Raw genomic sequence first — 26,702 nt, forward strand, 5'->3', positions numbered from 1 at the left:
ACTCCGTAATGAGGAGTTACGGGCCCACAATATTTATGACTTATAAGTTTAAATCTGCCATTTAAGCATTCGAGTTACTCGCAATATTATATGGAAGATTGTTTTCAAAGAAGGAACTATGTGATCGAAATACTTTCCGTTTAGATAATATGCTTGTCTGTCATTTAGGATACCCTGTAACTCTGATTTATTGAATCGTGATTTCTGAAACCTTTTATACCAATTCCACAAATATATGTAGGATCGCGTCCCTTGTAGATAGGTGTTACTGTTAAGTTGGATACATATTAGATAGTAGGAAGTAACTGTAAGATTGTCATACCCCTGGGGTACGACTCTGGTGGGCATTAGTTGGGGCATGGGAACTTCCCATGCCATACCTTGTCGGTGTTGGAAATCCCCGCAATAAACCGGGTCGGCATTGGAACTGCCTGTAATATACTTAGTCGGCATTTGAATTGCCCTTGATAAATTTCGTTGGCCCTATAGTGGCAGTTCCAATTCCCAGCTTAAGACGTAACGGTTTGATGCGGCGGGTGGTGCAGACGGCACCCTAGCCAGGGTACGCCCATGGTTTATCACCATGGATTTTAGTATTTAAGATTTTGCAGGGCATATACAAGCTCTCTTTTCTTCTGAGCTCGGTTGTCGTTGGTAACTCAGAAGTCGCGTCCGCGCTCGCTAAACTCACAAGTTACTTTATACTCTCTTTTGTTCACTTTACATTAATAAACGCATACTTATAGTCCTTTCCTATCTGTGATTTTATTATAAGATATAAACGCCATCCTATATCTACAGTAGTATCAAAACCCGATACTACATATATATTACAAATATTAGTTTTATATATGAAACGCTACTTTCATCGATTAAAGTAATCGAAACCATTATTTCAACTATTTAGAGGTATTATTTACTGGTTTATTTCGCTTTGAATTGAAGTTTTCTTGATATTATATTATCTTAGAAGCGTTCACTCAGAATCATCATAAAATATAAATTTGGAGTATGTAAATAGTTTGTGGATTCTGAAATTGAAAACGATAATATTAGATAAATGATAACCTTTCTAAAGTCGAAACGATAAATCCTAATTAGGTAGGCAAATATTGGTTTGAAACATCGAATGAAACAACTATAAGGAAAGTAACAAGTCTGAGGTTATATGAAATAAATCAAAACTGATTAAAGCAACACATTCTCTAACCAAACTCAGATCATGACATCTGTTTAACGAGATTGGTAAACGACAAAATTCAGTATACAACTCATATATTATTTTGCCCTGCATTGGGCGTTCTGTCAAGATAAGCGGTAAGTAAACGAGGACTGCAGCCCTAATCTCACAGCAAGGATTAACTTGACCCTTGACGTAAAATACAAGTAACTTGCTTAAGCCTTTTGTTAATCAATTAGGCTAACAAAGCTTAAGATCCCACCCCCCACCCGTATATAGAGATTGTACCAACGGGCAGATTTATTAGCAAACTGTTGCTGTTTTCGGCAAATTGGGTATGGAAGATTTACTTAGGCTTCCATAAGATAAGGTTTCGGGGGTTGGTCGGGTCTGCTTTAATATGTGCATGTCCTAATTAAATGTTTGATTTAACCACAACGCAGAACTTGACTGAATTAAGCCAAGTTAGTGATTGTAATTCGCGCTACAGCTTAATACCATTCAATATCAAAATAGCTGTAATTACAAAAAAATTCTGCTTTGCCGCTCTGCTCCTTGGAAATGGCGTCATTATCCGAATGCACAGCCTAATGGCGCTCACATCGTTTGCGATGCGAGAAATCATTTATTAAATGGTTCTAACATTAGACCAAAAATGTACCAGCTAATCCGAATAGAAAGCTCCCACCGAAAGCTGCCGAAAACTATTAGGGTTAACAGCTTTAGCAGCTTCATTTATTGCTGGATATTTCCGGTTTGTAGTATAGGGAAAGTGTCACTTTTAGCAACGGAATATATTACCCGTATTAGCTCAGACGAGGTGAAGTTTATTGAGTTTTTGAGCTTAACAGCGAATCTAAATTATCAGGTCTTCATCAGTTTTTAACTTAAAAGATTGCTTCATATTGTACTGTTCAAGTTCCAATGTTTTACATCTCAGTCACATTACATCTCACGACAAGGGAAGAATAAACTGTGCTTATCCATAATTCATCGCCGATATATTTTTTATACCACAGAGCATCAGGTTTTCCCAGTTTTTTCACCCCATCTCTTTGCTATGATAATAAACAGCCAATATTATTCCTGCAAATAAAGATTCACCGAAACAAATCCGAAAGGGCCAATCTCAACGGCGCGGCGGCATTCTTTAATATTTATAACATGTAAATAAAATCCGTTGCGATAATATTTTGCCAGAAAACGTTACATAAATGAAATTGAAATTAGAAATTATAATGAAACCGAGCACTGCAAAGGGTAGGATTATTATTAAATACATAACTGTACGTGTGAGGGGAATCAAAATTGAAATTGAGCGTATGTGTCAGGACAATGAAAAGACTGCCGGGCATTTGTTTGTGTAATTAAAATAATGTAAATTTCATTTAAATGGGGTTTTAGAGGGTGAGAATACTTATTTAATTTGGTATAGCGTAGCAGAAATGAACTTACTATACCCCTTCATATGAACAATTTTTCATTTATGACTTAAATGGACTGTAATTAATTACGTAAAATAAAGTTTCTCGTTTCTAAGTTTAATTCGAGCACTATTTCTTAAACGCAATATTGAAATTAACCCCGCTAGAAATTTTCGTCAATTCCCTCATTTCTGTTTAAAAAACTAAACTAATATTGTCGCCTTTGTCATATAAAGTTTTTCCATTTAAAAACTCGGAACCACATTTTTTAAGTTTTTAATCAAGTACACAAAACGAGTATACCTCCATATGCTGTAAATTATAATATTGTTTATTGATGCTTCTATGCTATTTAAACACAACTATAAATATTCCATAAACCATTAGCTCATGTGGAAATAATTGACCATTAGCTGTATGTAAAAACCTATTCATAATTTATAATGGTGTAGGAACAATATTGTTTTTGTTGTGTGTTATTAGGGTGAAATCATAATTTTAGGTCTTTTGATATGTCAAAATGAGGCAGCGAAGTTGTTATTGGAACGAGGTCAATTCATATCATTTTTTTAGAGATTAGAGATTTATTTGCAAATAATTTTATAAATTTAAACCATTTTTTCATAGTACCTACATTTTTGACTCAACAATTCTTATACATTAAGTAAGTTTCCACGTACTTAGCCAACCGTTTTCTCAGGGACCGCAAGTCTTCCTTTTGAACGAACTTTCCCGAATTGCAACTGCACCTTTAAGTTTATTTCTTCCATTAACTTTTGCAAAGCACTGTACTTACGATAATTTATAGATTTTAGCTATTTCTAGATACTCACCTTGTAATATTATAGTACAAAAATCTCCTCTTTTAACATTATTAAGGGACATTTCCACAGTGTCCGCTTTCAAGAACACTAACACCGACCCCATAAATATTCACCCAACTTAATCGTATTGACAGAACAATATTAAACGCATATCATTTTTCTTGTAGAATTCCCTATTATCCATTTGCACGTATTTTCAATCCGTTATGGATACCTTGTGGCCAGTTCCTCCAGAGAAAGCGAAAAATAGCCTGCACGAAGGACTGCAACAAACATTGGAATATCCGGTGGTTACAGGCAAATATTTATTAATGTAACTGTGGCTTAGAATGAAGTCTAAACAACGAGTAAGCCATGCGAAATCTTATACTAAGATTTTCGCATCATCTACCAATAATTAATGCATAATCACTATTGGACATTACCCAGTCATCAACCAGGGATATCCTACTAGGGGTTTTTGGAATCTCGTTGACTATCCATGGCAAAGAAAAGGAAATGCTTGAACATTTCCTGCAATACTACATTATAATCCGCTTTTGTCTTGATCACAGACACTGACTAAAGCAGGGAAAAAGCAGAGAGGGACCCGACAGTCAAAGACAAAATAGCTGCAAATACGTTACTTACGGAAATTACTTTCCGCTGTCTGAGTTGCCAAATTGGCCTAAAAGAGGGAGGACATTATTCCATTTTTTAAAAGCACACATAGAAAATACGATATACAGGATGTTAAAAAAAAGTGTAAAATATATAAAGGGGTAACAGTATCGATTAAAATAAACAAAAAAATCTTAGTGAATATGAGTCTGCAAGTAACTAACTGTTTCGGAGATATCGAAGGTTATTCTTTTTTGAAACATTTATTTGTAATTATTTATTATTTATTTATTATATACAAACAAAAGTTTTTTTTACCTCCTCCTTTATTTTACAAAAATTGATTCCTTATCACATTCAAGGTTGTTCGGAAAGTAATTTCGTTTTTTTTTGTATGAAAATGAAAGATAATTTTCTTATAATGAATACATATTTTATTCAATTATATTTTATCAGTTTTGATCTAATATATTTTGCCATCTTTCTGGCAGTAACATGATTCCATGCTCATAAAATGTTTGTTTTTTTGCTTGCAAAAAATTGATACAAGAGATTTTTGACCTCCTCATTTAGAGTAAAAATTTTAATGTCTAAAAAATTTTGCAGAGACCGAAACAAATAATAATTCGAAGATGCCAGATCTGGGGAATATGGTGGGTGTGATAGTATATTCCATCCAAATTGTAAAATCGGTGGACTACTAAATTTTTTCTGGTGATAAATTTTGGCCTTTTCTGTTTAAGTGGATCATCCAGCTACCAACAGTACACTTCAGAATTGATCGTTGTGTTGTCCGGTAGAAGCTTAAAAAAGCGATTCCTTTGAAATTCCACTAAACAGATAGCATCACCTTTTTTCGATAAATATCGGCTTTCGAAGTGATTTCAGCCGGTTCATCTTTTTTACTCCATGATCTTTAGCATTTAACATTGTTGTAGACAACCCGTTTCTTATCCCCAGTGATGATGCACTTCAAAAATAAATTATTTTTTTGATATTTAAGAAGCAAATCACAGACGTCGATGCGACGACACAAATTACTTTCCGTAAGAACATGAGGAACCCATATGTTGAGTTTTGAGAGTAAACCTAGGCGTTTCAAATGAGCATGAACAGTCGAATTCGATAAATTTAATCTCTTAGCGATCTCACGAATTGTTATTCGTCAGTTTGCAACAATTAGTGCCTTTATTATGTTTTCATCAACTTCAACTGGCCTTCCAGAGCATGATGCATCTTCAACATCAATATTGCCGAATCGAAATTTTGCAAGCACTGCTATTAGCGTTTTGTCGATATATATTCTCCATACATATTGGATACATTTTTTTTGCTTGAACAGCATTTTTACCTTTTCGACAGGAAAAAAATAAAATATGCTGAAAATGCTGCTTTTCACTTTTTATATAATATAATATTTAAAAGGATATCTACCAAAATCTACTGCGCAGAATCAATCGAAGTTTTTGACAAGCAAGTCTTGCTGTATCAGCTGTCAAAATTTATAATAATTATGTGGCTTAAGTGTGAAATTAGCTATGAAAAATTACAACTAAATCCTGTGTTGGGAAAAAACGAAATTACTTTCCGAACAACCTAATAGTATAAACATTAAATATTTAACTGTTGTCAGTGCACAAGTTTTTGTTTGCTACGGTTGTTTACTCTAACGCAGAATTAACCGTTATGCATTTCACGTATGATCGTGCTAATGACATTGCTACCGAAGTGCAACGTCTTTATGCTAAACCTTATCCAAATTGCCAGATTCCTTCACATCGTACGTTTAGAAAAATTCAACAAAGATAGCGTGATACCGGTTCATTGAGCAAACAATATTATTTATCCGGAAAATCAAGGTCGGTATGTACTCCTAGAGCAGAAGAAGTAACCCTAGCACGGATATAACATAATTCAGGACGAGAGTGTGGAGAATATTAGTCGCAGTAGGAATTAGTACTTTTCTTGTTTGGAGAATCCTCCATGAGCAGCTGCTTTATCCATACCATGTATAATAAATATATGCCTTAAATGCATTCGTTATCAAGCACATTTGGTTTTTTGTCGCTGGTTTCTACACAACGATGCTGAAGACCCCTGTTTTCTTGCGAATATTCTTTTAACAGATGAAGCCGAGTTCACACGAAATGGAGTTGTTAATTTTCCCAATACGCATGTTTGAGTCGACGAAAATCCCCATGCTCTAATGGAATCTGGACACCAGACACGTTTTTCATTAAACATTTAGATGGGCATTGTAGGTGACAGATTACTAGGTCCTTTTTTTTTACCAAACCGATTAAGAGGTGCTGCTACCTCAACTTTCTGCAGAACACAATAGGTGATATTTTTAACGACAATCCTTCAGATCAAAGGCAACAAATGTGGTTTCAGCATGATGGTGGTCCAGCTTATTTTTTGACTGCCGTTGAAGAGCATTTACAATAAACTTTTTCAAGTAGATCAATAGGAAGAGGCGCACCTGTATTATGCCTGCAGGATAGCCTGATTTAAACCCTCTAGTTTTCTTTTTTTTGGGGATATTTGAAAACGTTAGTCTGTGGTACTCTTGTGAGGAGTCTCGAGGAGCTACAGCTACGAATTAATAAAAAATGCCAACAAATCCGAGCCAATGAGGAGATTTTAGAAAGAGTTCGAATATCGTTCAGACAAAGATGTTGTCTGCTTGGAAATGGAAGGAGGGCACTTTGAAAATCTTATATAACATTATTTTTTGTTTTTGCCAGAAGCTTCTTTTGTTTGTACATAATAAATAAGTAATAAATAATTCCAAATAAATGTTTCAAAAAAGAATGAGCCCATATTTCCGAAACCGTTATTTTGCCGATCCATATTTGCTAAAACTTTTTTGTTTATTTTGCTCTATACTATTAGCTCTTTAAATATTTTACACTATTTTTTTAATACCTTCCATAAAAAACAAGAAGTATAGATAAGGAGTAAAGTGTGAGGAATGTAGTTATCAAATGGAGGGAAAGTTCATCTGAAGTATACTAAAACAGTGAAAAATTAGCGACAAAATTTTACATGAAAAGATTTTTACAACAAAAAAGTTATTTGACTATTTTTGGTTAAATAATGGTTAAGAAATATCTATTTTTCGTTATTTAAGAGAACCTACCAACAGAGCCTTAATCTGATTAACGTCGTTAAAAAGAGGAATTTATTTTTTTCATCTTGTCTTGAGAATTTTCAATACAATGGAAAAGGTTAAAAGCGAATGAAAAATGAATATTTTAAAAAGATTTATTTTCAAACATAAGTACACATGTTTAGAAATTATTTTATGTTTGAACCAAAGTTTGGAGACATGGATGGGGAACTTAGAGGTTATACAGGGAGTAACTTAAGTGATGTCATAACTTTTAAGGAGTGATTCCTTGTCATATTTTATGAAAAAATGTTCATATAAACATGTGCCCTAATTTGCATCATTTTCGAGGTACAGGGTGTCAAAGTTTTATTAAAAAATCGATTTTTTATTAATTATTCAAAAAGCTTTACGCCGATTTTAATGAAACTTGGCATGTTTGTTAGCATTAATAAGGGGTTACGTTTGATGTTATTTCATTTTAAATAATAATTCCAGTGGCGTCGCAAATGGTTACCTGATTGATATTTATGGTAAGATTATTGTACACCATCGTTTTTTTTCTAAATTTGATATTTGCATCAGATTAAACAATTAAAAATACAACTTTCTTGTCCTTTAACTTTTTTTTGCAACTCGCTTAATTTTCGGGAAATAACAAGGAATCACCCCTTAAAATTAATGACATCACTTAAGTTACACCCTGTATATTCCATAATCATTAGATTGTTGATCATCACTAAGCTATAAAGTATCTGGAAAATTTATTAGTTGGCACGAAAAATACATATATTAATGAAAGTATAAGAATATATTAATTACTGTTTTTTAACACCAGATAAGAAATACAAATCACATAAATTTTCCGGAAAGTTGCTGCAAAATGAGATAAACTGTGAAATAGGAACAAATTCAGCCCTTAAGAGACATGCAGGATGAATAATTGGAAACGTGACATGAGCTGTAAATTAAATCAAACCGTCGACATTCAAGGCAAAAAGCCATTGAAGTTCTTCGTTAGTAATGGTAATGACAAGTCAATCATAAATGGACTTTTACTTTTTATTGATAACCATTCCACGAACTAACGAAGAGATATTATCTCGAATCATGTTTAACTTTGCCTGTCCTCTTGTCCACTTGTTCAGTAATTCATATAATCAATAGCAGCTCACAAATTATTTTTAAACGACTTTCTAAAGTAATATCCCACGGTGACATCGAACTTCCAGAACTTTTCAACTGTTCGAGTTGAAAATAATCCGAAAGCTCACCTCATTAATTCAAATGTTTCCCTCTGACAACGACCTAAACTCAGTCCGATAAATTGTTAACGACTTTAATTTTCACGCCCCCAGTTTCAACATATAAAGATTTTATTGTCAATGTGGAGGCCCGACCTTCCACTTCGACATAATGACTTCACATTGTAAGGGTTAAAATGTGCCTCTGCTTTTACGTTAATTGATCCCGGCATTAATAGCTTTCAAAACCTTGAATGTTCCTTTTCGGTAATATGTACATTTATTCAGCTATTCGGTTTCGTTTTATACGGTTTGATTCAAAGATACGATCAATTCTCGACCTATAGAAAGGAACACTCACCTGCTGTTGCATTTAAAACATGCACATTAATGGAAGCCGGAACAGCATTGCTAGGACTACACGTGTAATTTCCATTGTGGCTTTTTTCAGCGTCCTGTAAATGGAGAATGCTGGAGCTTCTTCCTTCCTTAACTGAAACACCAGGATCATAGTTGATCATCCTCTGTTCATGGTACCAGAAGACGAAAGCTGGAGGTTCTGTTGAATGTCTCAAAGTGCAAATTAGCTTCAGGAGGGAGCCTGCTCTTATGTACAGTTCCGGAGATCCCTGGATCTCAGCCTGGGCTTCTGGAAAGGAAATTAGTTCTTATAAAAAAGCATTCAATAATGGATAATAAATATTTTCTTATGGAATGATGGTATGGAAACAAAATATGGAAAAGTACATTAGAAATTCATTATTTCGTATTCTTTCGTCCTTTGTAAAAAACGTTTTAATATTAAATAAATATTTCCTTTCTTTTAAAGGATAGGAAGAAGATATAAATCATCAAGAGGAGTATCGATTGTTCCTGTAATATCTACATTGAGAAGATCAGTTCCAATTTTCTATAGAACAAATAACACGTTTTCAAAATAGAATTCAGACATAAAAAAGGATATTTTAACTAACTCAGTTAACAAATGAAACAGTAACAACAATAGTTAGTTTACTTCTACAGATACGGAGCGTAATGTGAATAGATGCAAATTTGAGCGTGTTTTTTCCGGTTTTTTCACGGTTTACCATTTTATATAACTCCTGTCATATTGCAGAATTTTGTTTCACTCGTCCCGTAGAAGCCCACTAGTTACACAAAATTACAATTTTCCTAACTGGTTACATAAATGGCTATTAACTTTTCCAAATTAAAATATTGAACCCGACGTTCACAATGACATATTGTTTATCAAAAATCAATTGACAAACATTACGGAATTTTATCATTTATTTATCACGAAAATATCATTTCATAAATTCGGGTTGTGTTCATAGTAGAAATAAAACGTAATCGTTAAACTCTTCAATAAATTTCAAGCATATTTTCGATATTGTTTATATGTTGATGTATTTATAGAGATTAGTAAATAATTATTACATTCGAGGGTTTGTTCCATTAAATATTTGAATTGGATTGGGGCATATTTTATGCCCCTTGGGAAATTTAGTAATATTGCCTATATTGTTACATAATTTTTTCCGTGTCAAACAGAAAATTAGGAGCAATTGAAACTAGTCAGTTCATATAAGTTTTAGAAAATTAAGAACAATGACGTTGAGTAGGAAGGAAAATCTATGACTCATTACCACCTGACCCAAAAAATCCCTAAAAGTTCTTTAAACAACACGTTGACTGTGAATTCAATAGTGTATATGCCTTACTTCAAGGGTAGATTTTTTCCATACAATAAGATTTTTTAATATTCAAAATATCTTTCTTTAGCATCATTCTCTATTATGTTTCTATAAAGCACTGGTTTGAGAACTATAAATTCTATATAGCTGTAGTTAATTGAGGAAGTTCGTTGGCATACAAACCTAATTGCTGTGGTAGACGTTTTTTTGTATTCTCATAATTAGATTAGATTTTTAAAATATCCTCAGTAGTTCAGCACGCCACTGGTTTTGCATCCATTAAATTTAGATTATCTTTAGTAGAAGAATTACCCAATACTGAAACTTCTCCATCGAGTGGAAGTATCAATACTCTAGAGATATGCTGCCGCGATTCCTTGATATATCGAATGAAAAGTTTTACTAATTTACTAACAAAATTCTAAAAAAAAAAAAACAAACAAATTTCTGACATGGAATTTTATGCATAAGTTAGTTTTTTAGAAATTCGAAATAACTCTTTTTTATTTTTTCTTGGTTCGAATGTAATTGCTTTAACATCCAGAACATTTAGAATAACTTTATTTTGGGGAAGAATTTAAACGTCATATTTACTTAGATATAATTGGCGTACGAATCTAATTTTTAGGGTGAATTTTTGTCCCTATTTGGATTTTTAGAAATAATCAATAAATTTGTATAGTAGTTTTTTTTGTATTTTGAATACTTGTCACTAATCTTACAAATTAGAAATTTCAAATATTTGTAATAGAAAAAAAATTCTAATTTAAACATCAGATTGGCTTTAAACTCATTATCATAACGCATTTAGTTTCTAAGATGATAGTATTCAAATAAACAAATCAATAAAAAATGATCATTAATTTATTAAATTAGTTTTTTATGACACTGGTTTTCCTTCAAATTTTTTTTTGGGAGGGTAATTTCCCCAAAGTATCCCTTTCATTTTAATTATTAATACACTTAGTTCCAACATTCGTTTACCATTCATACTACAACAGCAAATTATTAATACTGTTGGAAAGAATATTTTTAACGACCATTGTTAAATTAATCCCAATGGCGTACGTGTCCACTTCTATCGAAGGAGAATTTTTCCGATAATCTTGCCTTTAAAAATAAGTCACTAAGCTTATTGATAAATTAACGAGAAGTCAATTGTAAATACTTTCACCTACAACTGTACGATAAGAAGCATTTATCGCACGGACGCGATAATATTACTTTCCCGTACGGTAATTTACTTTTGAACTACACGTGATTACTTAATCAATTTGAATAATTTAATGATTTCACTAAATTCAGGTGGTTCTAAATGAAATATTATATGTATGTAATATGTGTTATAGTTGGATATTACTAGTCACGAGTGATTTATTCTATATATGTATAATACATACATAATACACACTTCTAATATCGTATAGTATTGATTTTAGAGAATTGTTAAAGGTTACAATTATCTTAAAGTTATTGGCGTAACCACATAAGTTACAGGACGCCTATCCTCTACAACTAAGCGGTTAAAAAGTAATTAAGTTTAAAGGGCAGAAATCCAAGTTTTCCACTATTAAAGCATATTTTTGTCTGATATTGTTAAAAAAGCTTCTCCTACTTAATTTTTAGGCAACTTGTAATAATTTCTACGTACATAGGAAAAAGTTACTAGAATTCTCTATTATTATCATTAGCTACTTAGCTGCTAGCGCATGTTGATCTAAGGACATTAAGAGAACACTTCTACCTTCAATTTAGCAATAATCTTTGATGTATTTAAAGATATCCACAAATTTTAATACATAAGTATAAATTTATCTCTGAATGAAACACTTTGATTACAAATTTTCGGTAAAAGGGATGCATTATTCCCAGTTCATGTGTAATGAAATCCCTTTCAATAATCAATGAAGCATGCTAGAGAGTTACATTTATGGTTATATTATTAGAAATGCACTATTCATCGGAATATTCACAAATGCATACCTGAATCCTAGTTTAAACAAGGTAATAATTGTTTTGTGAATTATACTTCATTTATAAATTGAATGTCTAAATCTGTATGAGTCTTAAGAGAAAATATCGAGTTCTTGACGTTGGTGATATTTCCGTGATATCAAAAAACTAAGTTTCTCGAACACTATATCAGAAATTACCCATTCTCAACCTAAAATTGATTAAAGAATGATCTCATTTCATCACATGTTGCAGGATATTACTTCATAATAGGTCGTTAGCTGCACATCTGTGTAGAATGTTGTGTTGCATGAGGGTGCTGCTTGTCTTATTTTCTATTTTATACCGTGTGTCTCCGGATAGGTGAACTGACTCTTGGGAGGCATGAAAAATTTTCGATTAAAATTTTTATTTTTTGAGATTCAACCCTGCTTGGTTAAAAACTAATTTCTACCATAATTTCACCTTTAGAAAATTAAATATGTCTTGGAAGTTTTCAAAAAACTTATTTTCCTGTAGAGTAAAGGATCTTTTCTGTGTCAAATACGACATAATGTTTCTAAGAAAAATTCCTTAAAGTCACAACCTAAGTCCATACACCAAATTTCAAAGTCCTCACCCAACTTTGATTTCTCACATTTTACTGTATTGTATTGTATCTATAGTAATATGACTCGGTCAAAAAAAAAGGAACATTATTTTATTACAATTAAACTATTTCTCAAACCCAATGTTAATATTAAATGAAAATTTTACTAGATTGAGTGCTATGGAATCGGTGAAAGATCAATAAATATGCTTTATTTGATGAAAAATATCCAAACGTTCTTTTTAGCAAGATTACTGCTAGATGTTTAGTCGAAAGATTTCTTATAACTGAAAGCGTTTATTAAAAGAAGAAACAAACAAAAACTTATGCTGAGTCTAATGCAAGCACTTTAATTGCTTTAAATTCTATAGACGCAAATCCTAAAACATCATTAAGAAAACAAAGTGTTTATATAAACATGAGTAAATCACATTTACAAAGAATTTATAAAGCAAACCATGTTTATCCATATAAAGCCAAATTTTGTTAGGCTTTGGAGGGAGGTGATAAAGCAAGATGATTGCAGTTCTCTTTGTCTTTGGGAGAGTTAATTTTAGAAAACAGAAATTGTTGTAAACTTTTTCTGACGAAAGCACTTTTACTACAAATGGTGTCCCGTTGTCCCAAAACTCTCGATATTGGAGTGAAAGCAACCCCGATATGTAACTAATGCAAAAAGGCAATATTTTAAAAATGTGAATGGTGTGCCATATCATACGAGCTAGGCATCATTGAACCTTTCTTCATCGATGGAAGATTAAATCAGCCTCCTTATGTACAAATTCTCCAAAGATTTATTAACGAACTTCCTTTAAATATTCGACAGTCGCATTTCTTTAAAACTGACGGTTATCCTGCCCATTCTACACAACTGATTACTGATTGGATAAGTGATCAATTTGGTGAAAGATGGTTTGGAAGAATGAGTCGGCCGTGTTGGCTACCCAGATCCTCAGACCATGAGGGTGGATGGAAACATGGATTTTTTTTGGGCAAGAATGAAACAAATAGTTTATAAAGAATAAATTCCAAATGGTACAGAAATATTAAAAAACAGAATAACGCAGGCAGTTCGAATAATTCTTAAAGAACACGTATTGGCAGCTTTTAAAGAGTTTCGACACGGTATTGAAAAATGTGCAAATTTAGGAGAATATTTAGTGGAGCTTTAAGTTTAACATGAGATTATACGTTTTTAAATGTATCTAATGATAATAATATATAATTTTAATAAAACAAAATTAGTAAAAATGAAATTCTTTAATTTGAGAAATACAACAAAATATGAGAAATAAAAATCGGCCGAGGATTTTCAAATTTGGTGTATGGGCTTAGGTCTCGATTCTAAACAACTTTTCTTAAAATCATTATGTCGCATATGATAGAGAAAAGATACTTTACTCTACAGGACAATAAGTTTTTTAAAAATTTCCACTACATACTTGATTTTTTAAAAGTGAATTTATGTTAGAAATGAGTCTTTAACCAATCAAGCAGGGCTAAATCCCAAAAATGAAAATTTAAATTGAACATTTTTTACCTTTTATAAAATTCGATTCACCTATCAAGGGGCACATGGTACCTATATGCATATATTTAGTCAAGTTTTTTATATACACAGAAGGCTAAACTAACAACGACATTACTTTTTTAAGAATAATATTTTTAGAAGGTGAAGGTAGAGAAAATATAACATAAAGCTCGAATGAGATTCTACTCGCAAATAGAATTTCAAACTTGTTATAGAATATATTTATTATTCAATAACATAACATTATTACTCTTTTGGTCTCACTAGTTCAGTCGTGATTTTTCACGATTTCATAAGAAACTTTTTTCATATTGTTAATTTATGTCAAATGCCTATTCTGAACATACTTAATTTACGAGAAGTGCTTGAAATATTTCACATGAACTACACGTGGCGATTCTGACTTAATGAGATGTTCGTGTACACAGAGTCGTAAATCTAACCAGACTTTCGCAAGGCTAAAAATAAGAATTTTCACTGAAATTCTCCATTGTGTTCCTAAAGAAGGAGAACTGGTTAAAACAGCTACAACAGTCCAATTAAACTTGCGCTAGTTTTAAATACTGTCTCTTTACCCAACCTACGCGTCCTTAATACCCTTAAGAAGTTTCCTAGAAGTTGTTATCAAGTCTGCACCTGTGTTAATAATGCTCTTTGTATTTATTAGGATGAAAAGAAGTAGGCAGGTAGAAGAGCTTTTATCAAGCTTTGAGAACTAATTGTCGGGCATCTTCAAGTCCATCATATTAGCCCTAATTAGTGAAATCAGGTCTAATTGCACTTTGCAAATTTTCCCTTATTGACGTTTTTGAAGTTCGGCAAGTTCCTTCACTCGCAAAGTTTCTAGATCTCGCCTGCACAACTTCAAAGTCGACAAAACTATAAACCAGAAAGGTTTAAGTAAGTTGTTGGGAAAGACTTTAGGGGTTACAAATGTTGGAGATTTAGGGTACCTTGAATTCGTGCAAAGCAACACATTTTGACTTAAAAATTTTATTTACGAGAACACGGATATTCACACTGCAAATTATGTTTTTATAATAGAATCTTAATAAGAGAACATGAAGTAATAAACTAATTGTTAACAATCAATAAGTCATATTTGGGGGGAACTTTTTAACTCGAAATAAGGAGGATCGTAAAAACGCTATAAGAAAATTGAGACATTTTCCCAGCAATTTTCCTTATCCATTATTTATGTAAATAAATTTCATGGGGCTGCTTTAAATTTGTGTTTGCATCAATCCATTTTAATGGGAAACTTAGCGATGCAGTCATGCAAAACTCGAGCTCTATTGACAATTGTTATGCCGATTCTTGTGACCTACTGGAAAACTAGTTCAATAAATTATAGACTTGGTGAGATTTCTTAACACGAGGCAGCAGAGCTAGTTTATCTACTAAGTGGAAATTTTTGTTCGTGCTAGAAAATTGTTGTGTAAACTCTCAAGATATTTCTTTATGTATGATATTAATTTCATATTTTTTAAACTTTTGATTTTATTTAATTATTAATTAAAGTGTCTAAGTCAGATGACCCCTGCTTAACAGAAGAATTACATTAATTACGTCTTCTGCTACCATGTGGAGCAAAACATCAATTAACTTCATGTCGTTTTGAAATTGCGCCAGATGGCCAGAATTCACTATTGTTGATTTACTATGTTGAGTATACGAAACTAGTTTTGCCAAAAGAAAACGCTACTGTTACTACTGTTGAAAGTTGAGTAGATATGTATCAAATAGAAGATTTCTGCGAAAAATAGCTTAAGTTTGTAATTTTCAGCATTTACACATAACTAAGTACAGTGAATATGAAGGAATTCATATAATTACAAAGTGGATATTTTCCAGTTAATCTGCTTTGCACACACTCCATTGGTTGCCATTTATTATTGGGAGGATGCGAATTTGCGAGCAAACCTGTTTTGTGGCCATTTCATTGGCGAAAATAAAAAAATAGGATGAAAGATAATTTAATAACAAAATTTAAAATTTTATTATTCAGTTAGAAAATAGTACTGATGAAGCAGACACATTTGCATATGTAGAGGGAAGGATTTTATAGTCAGGCTGTCCCAAAATGGGCAAGTTTTTATCCATATGTTAACATTGACTCAAATTTCAAATCCACATCTAATTTCTACTTAATCTCTTTAGTTATTTGCTTTATGTGGCTTCTTATGTTCAATTTAATTCTCTATGTATCCGCAATACTTGGTTGTAACCATTAGAATGACCGCAAAGCAGATTGGCTTCTGAATTTTAGTTTTGTAATTTTATTAGATATTTCATGTTTATTATATTAGGTGTACAACTTTGCTTCCGCCGTTTTTGAATAGATGTATGTAGCGGTAAGTAATGATCGAAATAAATAACCCCATGTGGGCATGCAGGAGCCTTGGGCACCTGTTAACATAACCTCATAAAAATATTAGTCTATTTGTGTCTTCATCATAAAGTTATTCGCAATTGAAAATGTCAGTGTACGAGCCAAATTCTCGTCATTTGCGGGAGGTTTTACTTTTCTGCTTCAATATGAAGAAATCTGCTGCTGAGGCTCATCGAATGCTCTCAGATACTTATGGGGAAGCCACTATTAGTGAAAGGACATGTCGTGAGTGGTTTCAGCGCTTCAAGAACGGTGATTTTCACGTCGAAGACCAACATAGCGGTGGAAGAAAGAAGGTTTTCCAAGATGCGAACTTGGAAGCATTACTTGACGAAGACTCGTGTCAAAGTCAACAAGAATTGGCACAATCATTGGGAGTGACTCAACAAACAATCTCAAAACGCCTCAAAGACATGGGAATGATTCAGAAGCAAGGATATTGGGTGCCGTACGAGTTGAAACCAAGAGATATTGACAGGCGTCTGTTCGCTTGTGAACAGTTGCTTGCAAGGCAAAGACGGAAGGGATTTCTGCATCGTATTGTGACTGGGGACGAGAAATGGGTTCATTACGATAATCCCAAACGCAAAAAGACTTGGGGATATCCCGGCCATGCTTCCACGTCGACGGCCAAACCGTCTATTCATGGTTCCAAAATCATGCTCTGTATTTGGTGGGATCAACTCGGCGTAATATATTATGAGCTGTTACAACCAACTGAAACAATCACAGGTGCTCTTTATCGAACCCAATTAATGCGTTTGAGCCGAGCATTGAAAAAGAAACGGCTGCAATACAACGAGAGACATGATAAAGTGATTTTGCAGCACGATAATGCTCGACCCCATGTTGCGCAAGTGGTCAAGAAATACTTGGAAACATTGAAATGGGAAGTCCTACCCCACCCGCCATATTCTCCTGACCTAGCTCCTTCTGATTATCACTTGTTTCGATCCATGGCACATGGGCTAGCTGACCAACACTTCCGGTCTTATGAAGAAGTAAGAAATTGGATAGAATCGTGGATCGCTTCAAAAGATGTCCAATTTTTTCAACACGGGATTCGTATGCTGCCCGAAAGATGGGAGAAAGTAGTGGCCAGCGATGGACAATACTTTGGATCCTAAAGGTATAATTAGTTTTTTACAATAAAATCGCGAAATTCGGAAAAAAAACGGCGGAAGCAAAGTTGTACACCTAATACTTATTTTTGATTTAACGATAAAAATCTCAGACTTATACCATACTATACTATGTCTTATAAACACGACATGTATATAATTATGCTGAATTTGTTTTTACTACTTTGGTTCTTTGATAACGTCGGAAAATTTCAAGAAGAGACTATAGAGTAATAAGCAAATTGTTAAGTAAAATTAAAAAGCCGTTTTTGGGTGAAAGTTTTTATTCTAGCACGAAATACGGGGGGTCGTAAAACAGTTATGCGGGTACGAATTTTCCCTCAGCTGGCTCCATTTATGATGTTGTCACGCTTTGCAAATTTATGAAAAAGGTAATAAAAGCTTCGTGAAATATTAGATGTTGAAATTTTATTTATGTTCAACACGTAAATTTTTGCGAAAATTCTCTTCCACGGTTTTAAGGGAAGTCCAATAAATGGGAAGTTTAATATTTTTACCCCGTCAGGTGAATATTAATGAGGAGTCTATTGAGGAAAGTCCGACCCTGCTCAACTAGTTGAAACAGGATTTGAAATGTTAGAATTTATGAGAAACGTGTTTTCAGATCATTAAATTGAATCTATAGATACACTGGTGAAATGTTTTATGATGAAAACTTAAGGAGTTAGTATATTCATATAACATGCAATTTCACTAATAGATCGAAAATTGTATGTATCCTTCTCCTCTATGGTAATGATGGATTAGCGTCTTCATCAATTTCAGCTGACATTAATCCATCAACACTACAACTCTTCTTTCATCGATGTTGCGAACTCTGATTAATGAATCTCGCTTTTGCTGCACTAGTTCTCACTCCTTGCAATTGGCATAATCTAGGATATAATGTAGGTAACATTTCTTCCTTTACTGGAAAAATCTATGAAATTCAGTTGGGGGTAAGATTTTCTCCAACCAAATCTATGTTCTCCGTTATTGTTCGGGAAAGTCCATTTCTCCTATAGGTATATTACGCAAGACAAATATATACAGGGTGTTAGTGAAATAACTTTCGTAAATTTAACCAGTGATTAAGAATATCATTTTGAACAAAAAAGTTCCGTACAACAGGGGTCGTAAATACAATCATTTCCCTGGAAAATAAAAAAAACATTTTCTGAGAATTGGCAACGTCGCCTCGTATTTATTTCATTTTCACACCTACCCAAGTAGCCGCATGAAGTGGGTTTGCTTTTTACATGTTTTTTTTTTTGGTCTGATAGATTTTACAGTACATAATTAGTAAAATGCACTAAATTCATGGAATTTAAAAATTGTATGATTTTTATTTTATTATTTTGAAAAGCCATTGACCTTGAAATTATTGTTATCATCTTTAATTAGCTTAACATGACACGTTACACATTTTACACCACTCACATTACATTCAAAAACACAAATTTATGATTGTTTTTGGTACATTAAATGTTCTAAATGTTCACCATTTGAGTCCAGAGTAAAGGTTTGGTGTTAGTCTTCATTTATAAAACCATGTCATTGTATCGTCCGTCAGAACCTGCAGTCTCTCCACTGCTCTCCTAGTAGTTCTGTCGTGCACTACAAGTGCGGTATCGTCAGCATATTGTAGAATGTATGCTGTGTGATCTATCTGTTTTTTGTCCTGTAGTGCGTAGTTGTATATGTCATGGCAGTACACGTTATACAGCAAGGGTGAAAGAGGCGACCCTTGAGGGAGACCTTGTTCTGGGAAAAACGGGAAGGAAAGGGTGTTGTCTATTCGTACTTCCAGACGTCTGTTTTCAAGTAGATTTTTGATGATGTGAAGTAAGTATTGTGGTGTTCCAAGTTCGTGTACTTTGTATAGTAGTCCCTTGTGCCAGACGCTGTCAAAGGCTGTATTGATGTCCACGAACAAGCCAGCGGCGCAAGACAAATATATAATAAATAAATTATAATTCAGGCAGTAATTTTTGGAAATGTTGCTCAAATATGTGTCCTTTTATTTGTGTATACGCATCCTTTAAAAAACAAATAAAATATGCAAAGTGTAAAAATATTAGATATAACGTTAAGGTTTTTTTCAATTTTTTATTTCATATTATGAATTTAACGAAAGAATACGAAAATACTAGATATGTACATCCGATAACACACATAATTTTTCATTTAAAGTCTTTGTATAAAAATTAGCTCAAAAAATTATTCATTTATAGAATAATTGTAATAATTCAAAATAAACGGCACAAAAATAGTAAAAAGGGATTTATATCAGATGTGAAATATTCCACCCATGTTGCTCCCATGTTTGGTGGGCGTTCAGCTTATTTTGCTATATTAAAAAACGCCCTCAATACCATTTAATGCATAACTTTTCGGTGCAGTTGTTGAATTTTGGAAGAAAGATAAAATATGTATAGAATTTGTTGACCATAAACTTGAAAAACCCATCTATATTTCGGTATATCTTGTATGTTTAATTTCTTCTTTAAAAAATACTTATTAATAAATAAAGTTTATAATAAAATGCGCTTAAAATTTTTTTCATTCACTATATCACTTGGATCATAATCAATATTCTTATTGTTGATGAAGTGCTTTTGAATGTATTCGCTAGCTTCAATTATGTCATATTCTGTGGGGTTCATCAGGATCACAGGTCATGCTCAAATATATTTCTGGCTACGTTATTTGATAAGCATCCCATAACCAAAGGGAGCAGCATAAATATTTATTCAAGGTGTCTTAAGTGTTCAAAAGCCATTATTATGGGTTTTACAGTACGTATTATAATTTGTACCTTTTTGACTGAAATGAATAGCAGTGGTGAGTAAAGAATATAACTCGAACAAACCAATAAATTGTTCTTATGTATTTTGATGCATATACCTTCATGGTTTTACTCTGAACTGTCATTTGCGTCAAGAGGACAGGATTTATAATGAAGGAGCAAAACTTAAGATACAAGAATAAACTTTCCTTTAAATTTTTTTTTCAGTGACGAAAGAACTAATTGTAACGTAATAGGGTATGTAATTTCTGAATTCGACGGGCAATTCTAAGTATTTTCTTTTCAAACATTCCTCCTTCGACAGTTTCTGACATTAGGATACTTAAAACTTTAGATTTTCTTGCACTGTTTTTATCTACATATGTTTGATCTTAACACCAAGACAAAGAGCAATTTGCACCATTCTGACTTAACTTTGAAAACGACATCATTTTTTGTATTAAAAAATCAGAAAACAAAAATATTTTAAGAATTCAAACATGGTACCATTACACCGTAATACCCCCATCATTATTGACAAGAAGTGGACAAATATTTCATCTCCTATGTTATATTTAACTGGAAACGGCCATGTTCAGCTGAGGTAACAGTCATGCAAAAGTGTGGCCATTGTTGGAAATTATGAACAAAATTAACGTCAGCTCCTACTCACGCAGAAATTCCAACAGTTGCAGAACCTGTTGACTCTGCTGAATTCAGCCAATAAATTTATGCATGATTCAAAATGTCAAGTATTTGCCATATACGACAAATATACTTTCAAATGTGATTTTAGGGTCCCTCTAGCATTTTTGTCTTTATGTTCATTAACAAAATTGATTCATCCCTAAAAAGGTTAAAAAGTAAGTCAATGATTTGATGCCTTTATGCAGGTTGTTGCTATGCAGTAATTAAAACGATTTCTTTACAAATAATTTCAGCAAAGTAATGTATCAAATTTAGCCGTTTTTGGTCCCGGAAAACGAGAAATGAAAAAACGCAAAACACGAAGAGCGAAATGATTTTTCCGCCCATCTCCCTCGAAAATAGGGCCATGCCTTGCAAATTGGCAAATTGGATGGTTCGAAAAAATGACGCGTAAATAGAGACACAAAATATAGCCCGATAACAAGTGGCGCTGCTTTATTCCATGTGGGAGCTCAACACTGTTTGCGCTACTTTTATGTTTAAAGCTGCGCTATTTCAAAAGCATCTGGAATGCGGTAACAAAACTATACTAGTAGCTATTGCATAAGCTCTTCGTTTACCATTAATTACTGCAGCGTAAACAAAACAATGCTATTGTCATATTCAACCCGCTTGTTTAACGTTTCCAGACTTCTGGATCCAAAATTCCACACGCTTAATGAGTTTTCTCTTGAAGCTCGAAAGTTTTAAAGACCACCTTAAAGCCTTTGAATTTCATATAGATGATACGACGTAGTTCTCGGGTAAAATATCAAAATTGCACATCGATGCTTACGCTAGTTTGTTTGAAGCGATAATAGCTTAGATAAAATTTAAAATTACTTAAAAAAAACTTACTTAAAAAAGCAATAAAAAACAGTAATATTAATTTCTATCACAGGGTCTCCTGCAGTTCAGCAGTCGCCACATAAATTCATGAGTTAAAGTAACTGTGCAGACATTAAGTTAATTACCATAACTTGGCAGTGTTTATTAACCAGGCCTGGGAGGGCTAAAATATTGCAAGAAAGCACGCTTAATTTAACTACAGCTTATTTAGTATCGCGCCACCTAAAGCATAAAATTTGATAAAGAACTTTCTAGTAGATTTCTTCACTAAAACATAGTAGTGTGGTGGTAATAAGTACTTCGCTGACATCCAACCCATTACGAAATTAGACTAAACTAGCTAATTCGCCTTAATCAAGTAATTATTGAATTACTGAAAATTGTTGACAAGGACAATCTAGTTCTGCATATGTGGTAATAATAAAAGTAAGCTGATGTTACTTCATTCTTTTCAAATGCAATAGTTGTTCTGGTGCATAACTGGTCTTCACTAGCTGCGTGGTCTTCATATAAGACTTACATCGCCCGTCTTTGTCTTTATTTAACAATCCAATCGAATATATACAGGGTATAACATTTGACCTGGAATATCAAAATATCTCGAATACTAGGCATCTTGTAAAGAAATGTTCAGTATCAAACTTTAATCACTCTGAGAGGAAAATTTATTAGTGCCAAAGTTGATTCCCTTCCACGCTTTGTGTGAGTGGGGTGGGAGTTAACTTTTTAATGTCAAACGGCAACCCCCATTTTTTTACGGATTCAGATAATATGGCTAAAAATAAGAAACATTTATCTGAATTATTTTTTTTTATTCATGCTAAAAATCACTGTAAGTGACAAACTTTAATTTCCCTTTTATTTATGATTTATCGAAAGGTTTGATTATATCTGCTTTAGAATGAATGAAAATTTGAATTTTTGTATAGTTTTTATTTAAAGTAAATATCCAAAATGGTGTTTCCGAACTTCAATGCACTTATTTATTCGTGTTTTAAAAGACTCTTCACGTCTACGAAGTGTGTCTTTTGAAATATTGGCACAAACGTTTATAATTCGCAGAATCATGTCTTCATGTGTTACTAGTATTTTTTACAAACATGACTAAAATTTATAGTTCCAACAAAATGATGCATCACCGTATTATGTAGGTCAGATTAGGCAATACCTCGATGATGTAGCATTTTCCAATAGATGGATTGGAAGGTGTGGATTTATTGAATGGCCACCGAGGTCTCCGGATCTTAATCCTTCAGACTATTTTTTGTGGGACCATTTGAAAAATTTTATGTACAAAACTGGATTTGAAACAATTAACGACTAAAAACTAGAATCAGAAGAGAATACCGTAATAAATATTAGCCAAGAAACAATAAATATGGTTTAGCATAAATTTGTCCATCGTGTGAAATATTGTTAGGTGCAAGAAGGATTTCAATTTGAATATTTAATGTAGTAAATACTTATTGCTCCTAGTTATTAATCACTAGATTTCGTTAAAATTTATTTTAACGTTACTATAAAAAAATGTTTTAGAGAATTTATCAAAAAATTTGCTATGTAACATAGTAAAAAGTTTATGTTCTGAACAGGTTATGTCCGCTTTTTATAACGGATGACTGACGGGAACTGACGGTTTTGAAATGAGGCGTACACAGTTATTTTTTACAAAAAATTTAATTATAATTTATAAAATAGATTATTATTACATGCCATTTGATCATGTGTGAAAAATTATGTCGGATAGGTGGTGTCCCTCCGTCTGAATACAGGTTTCCAATCTTGGCACGAACTCGGCCATTACCCGAGCCATCATTTCAGCGTTGATTGATTTTGGAAAACAATGAAAATGCAGTCATTATCATGAATGATGAGGCACATTTTCATTTAAATGGGGCTGTTAATAAACAAAATTTAAGGTATTGGTCTACTAAAAATCCGTATTGTATCCACGAAAAACCTCCACACTCAGAGCATGTGACTGTGTAGTGGACGCAGCTACTCCATCTAGTATTATTAGTTCTTATTTTTTAAACGATGGGAATGGTACGACTGTTGCAGTGACCGCTGAATGTTATTGTTAAATGATAAACACTTTCTTACGTCCCGAACTTCGCAGACGAAAAATGGATTTGGGAAATTTTTTTTTAACCGGATTGTGCTACCCCACACACTGCTCGTGTGTCTATGCAACTGATTTGAGGCATGTTCCTAGAAAAGTTGATTTCGCGTTTCGGTGATGCTCCATGGCCTCCGAGATCACCGGACTTAAGCGCATGTGACTTTTTTATGAGGGTATTTGAAAGCGCGTGTTTACTGTCATCAACTCCGTACATTGCCAGAACTAAAGGACACCATTAGGGGAGAAGTCGTTTAAGTCAACGCTGAAATGATGACACGGGTAATGGCCGATTTCATGCGAAGATTGAAAACCTGTATTCAGGCGGAGAGACACCACCTACTCGACATACTTTTTCACAACAATCATGTTAAGGACTTTAGGTTATTCATGTTAAGGACTTTAGGTTATTGTTTCTTGGCGTAGTTTGCTTAGTTAATTTGTTTTGTACTTTTATCCCTTAAGTTACGCCCATGGTCATCGATACGTATTTGAAGGATTCCATCTGGGCGCCAGACCATCGTACCCATCAGGCCATATCGAAGGGCTCTTTATGGCTGGGAAATACGCTACTGGTCAAAGGAAGCTTTCTAAATTGGACCTTTGCCGCGATCCGCAATTTGGCGGATCGCAATACTTCAATGAAAGCGACTTGTATAGGTATTTGCCAGATGGCGGCGATTTTATGACCTTAGGGGCGACCATTGCCCGTAAGGGCTTCTGGTATTGGTGCGCCCCTGGTTGGAGTTCCTCGGGTTTAGTACTTAAGGGATGATTGCAGTAATTTTGCTCTCTTTGACCAGTGCTCGCTCTAGACATGTGATCGTAAACGTAACTCGTAATCTTCCCAACTAAGCAAACTCCCACTTCATACTTAGACCAGTACTTTACCATTATTTATATAAGTGAAATTTAATACAGTCCACTTTCGTAAACCAAATTGTTGTTTTCGTGGTTTTCGTTTATCGAAGGAACCTCAACAATCAAATGGCATGTAATAATAAACCATTTTATTAATTATAATTAATTTTTTTTTTTTAAATAACTATGTACGGCTTACTTTAAAACCGACAAATTCCCATCGGTCATCCTTATATTTATTGTTGTTGTGATATGTGTAATATATATGTCGGAGTAACTTGGGAGGTATTCTCCATTTTTTTGTATTTGGTATATCGCTTTTTTTTTATTAACAGAGAAAAGAAAGATAGAAGAGACAGACAAACCAGTTCACTATTCCACGACCGCTCTTCTTCCCATCAATCTATTAACTGCCCGTTTTTTGTCCCCCTTGTCTTAACTTTCCCAGTTTTGGAGAGTCCTTCAGAACCGTGGAAAAAGTACCTGCTAATCTCTATTACAAAGGAACCAATAGTTTAGTGTCACCTAAATAATTAGCACACATGGCCACTTAAGCGCGCCGTGGCAATAGTGACCTCGTTCGACAGTGCTTTGTCTTCAGATGGCCCTGTCAGCCTGCCCTTCATCTTATTGTCTATCCTAATGCTACTTTTACAAATCTTAAAGACTAATAAATCTCCGACATATATTATATATTATACATATCCGAACGTATGATAAAATTAAGGGTCTATCAGTTTTATATCAAATTCAATCCTACACCTTTTTTATTCTTGTTAATTAAAGAAAATATTAATGATCAAAAATAAATCAAAATTGTGCTTCACGGATGTTCCTCAAAATTGCTGGTTCCATGAAAAACAAATGAAAACAAGTACTGCAGATCATAACTTATTTTACGTAATGGAACAAATAACAGTTAGTACCTAATTGCTGACTCTACGACTAAATGCGCAGGAGTTAAGCCGAGTGAATATGTTGGCTAAACATTAAGAGGATCGTACTTAGACGATGATGGGGGTGCAGATTAAGGTATCTTCAATCAATACTCTGCAGCTACTAAATTATCAAATTAATTCATGATGAATGAAAGTTATCTAACCATTTTTTCCAATAAATAGCATGACAAACAAAAACAAGGTATACAAAGAACATTATATATAAAAGTTATATACCAAATTTCATAAAGTTATCTTGCACCGTTTTGGAAATATGTCAAAATAACCATCATCAGAGTTATATCTTTAAAGAGCCAAAGATCGTTAAAAAAGCATTTTTCGATATATGTTTATATAAAGTTTTGGTGTTATTTTTGGACGTAATTTACGCTGTTTAAGTATGGTGCCTTAATTTCGGGACACCCTGTATACATTTAAATAACGTTAGATTTCTCAATATAAGAAATTCTGCCAACAGAACGATTGAATAGCAGTAGCTTTCTGAGAAAAAGGAAAGAGTATTATTTAATTTGTTATGAAACTGATAGTTACAAATTAAGTTAAAAAGGTTTATATAATATTAAGGATAACCCCTGAACTATCCCTTTCTGAGCCGCAGGTGATTTTTTCAGTTTCTACCAATTGAAGATACGAATAAAAGAAATAAATTTTCAAAATTTGGCTGTTCCATGAGAAAGCATTCCTGAGATGCTGATTTTTTTCGATATTTTTAAGACATGTTCTGAGGCCAGCGTATCAACTACCGCAGATGCGAGGCACAAATTATATGAAA

General features: G+C 33.3%; 1 protein-coding gene across 1 annotated transcript in view; it reads right to left on the bottom strand.

The window, feature by feature from the left end:
* LOC136413792 (neuronal growth regulator 1-like) overlaps positions 1–26,702 on the bottom strand; it is a 64,631-nt gene that overhangs the window by 3,754 nt on the left and 34,175 nt on the right. The window contains exon 5 of the mRNA XM_066397498.1: positions 8,746–9,033. Coding sequence (XP_066253595.1) covers positions 8,746–9,033 — 288 coding nt within the window. The remainder of the gene's footprint in view (positions 1–8,745; positions 9,034–26,702) is intronic.

This window comes from Euwallacea similis, chromosome 15 (assembly GCF_039881205.1).
Source record: "Euwallacea similis isolate ESF13 chromosome 15, ESF131.1, whole genome shotgun sequence".
NCBI classification, from domain to species: Eukaryota; Metazoa; Arthropoda; class Insecta; order Coleoptera; family Curculionidae; genus Euwallacea; species Euwallacea similis.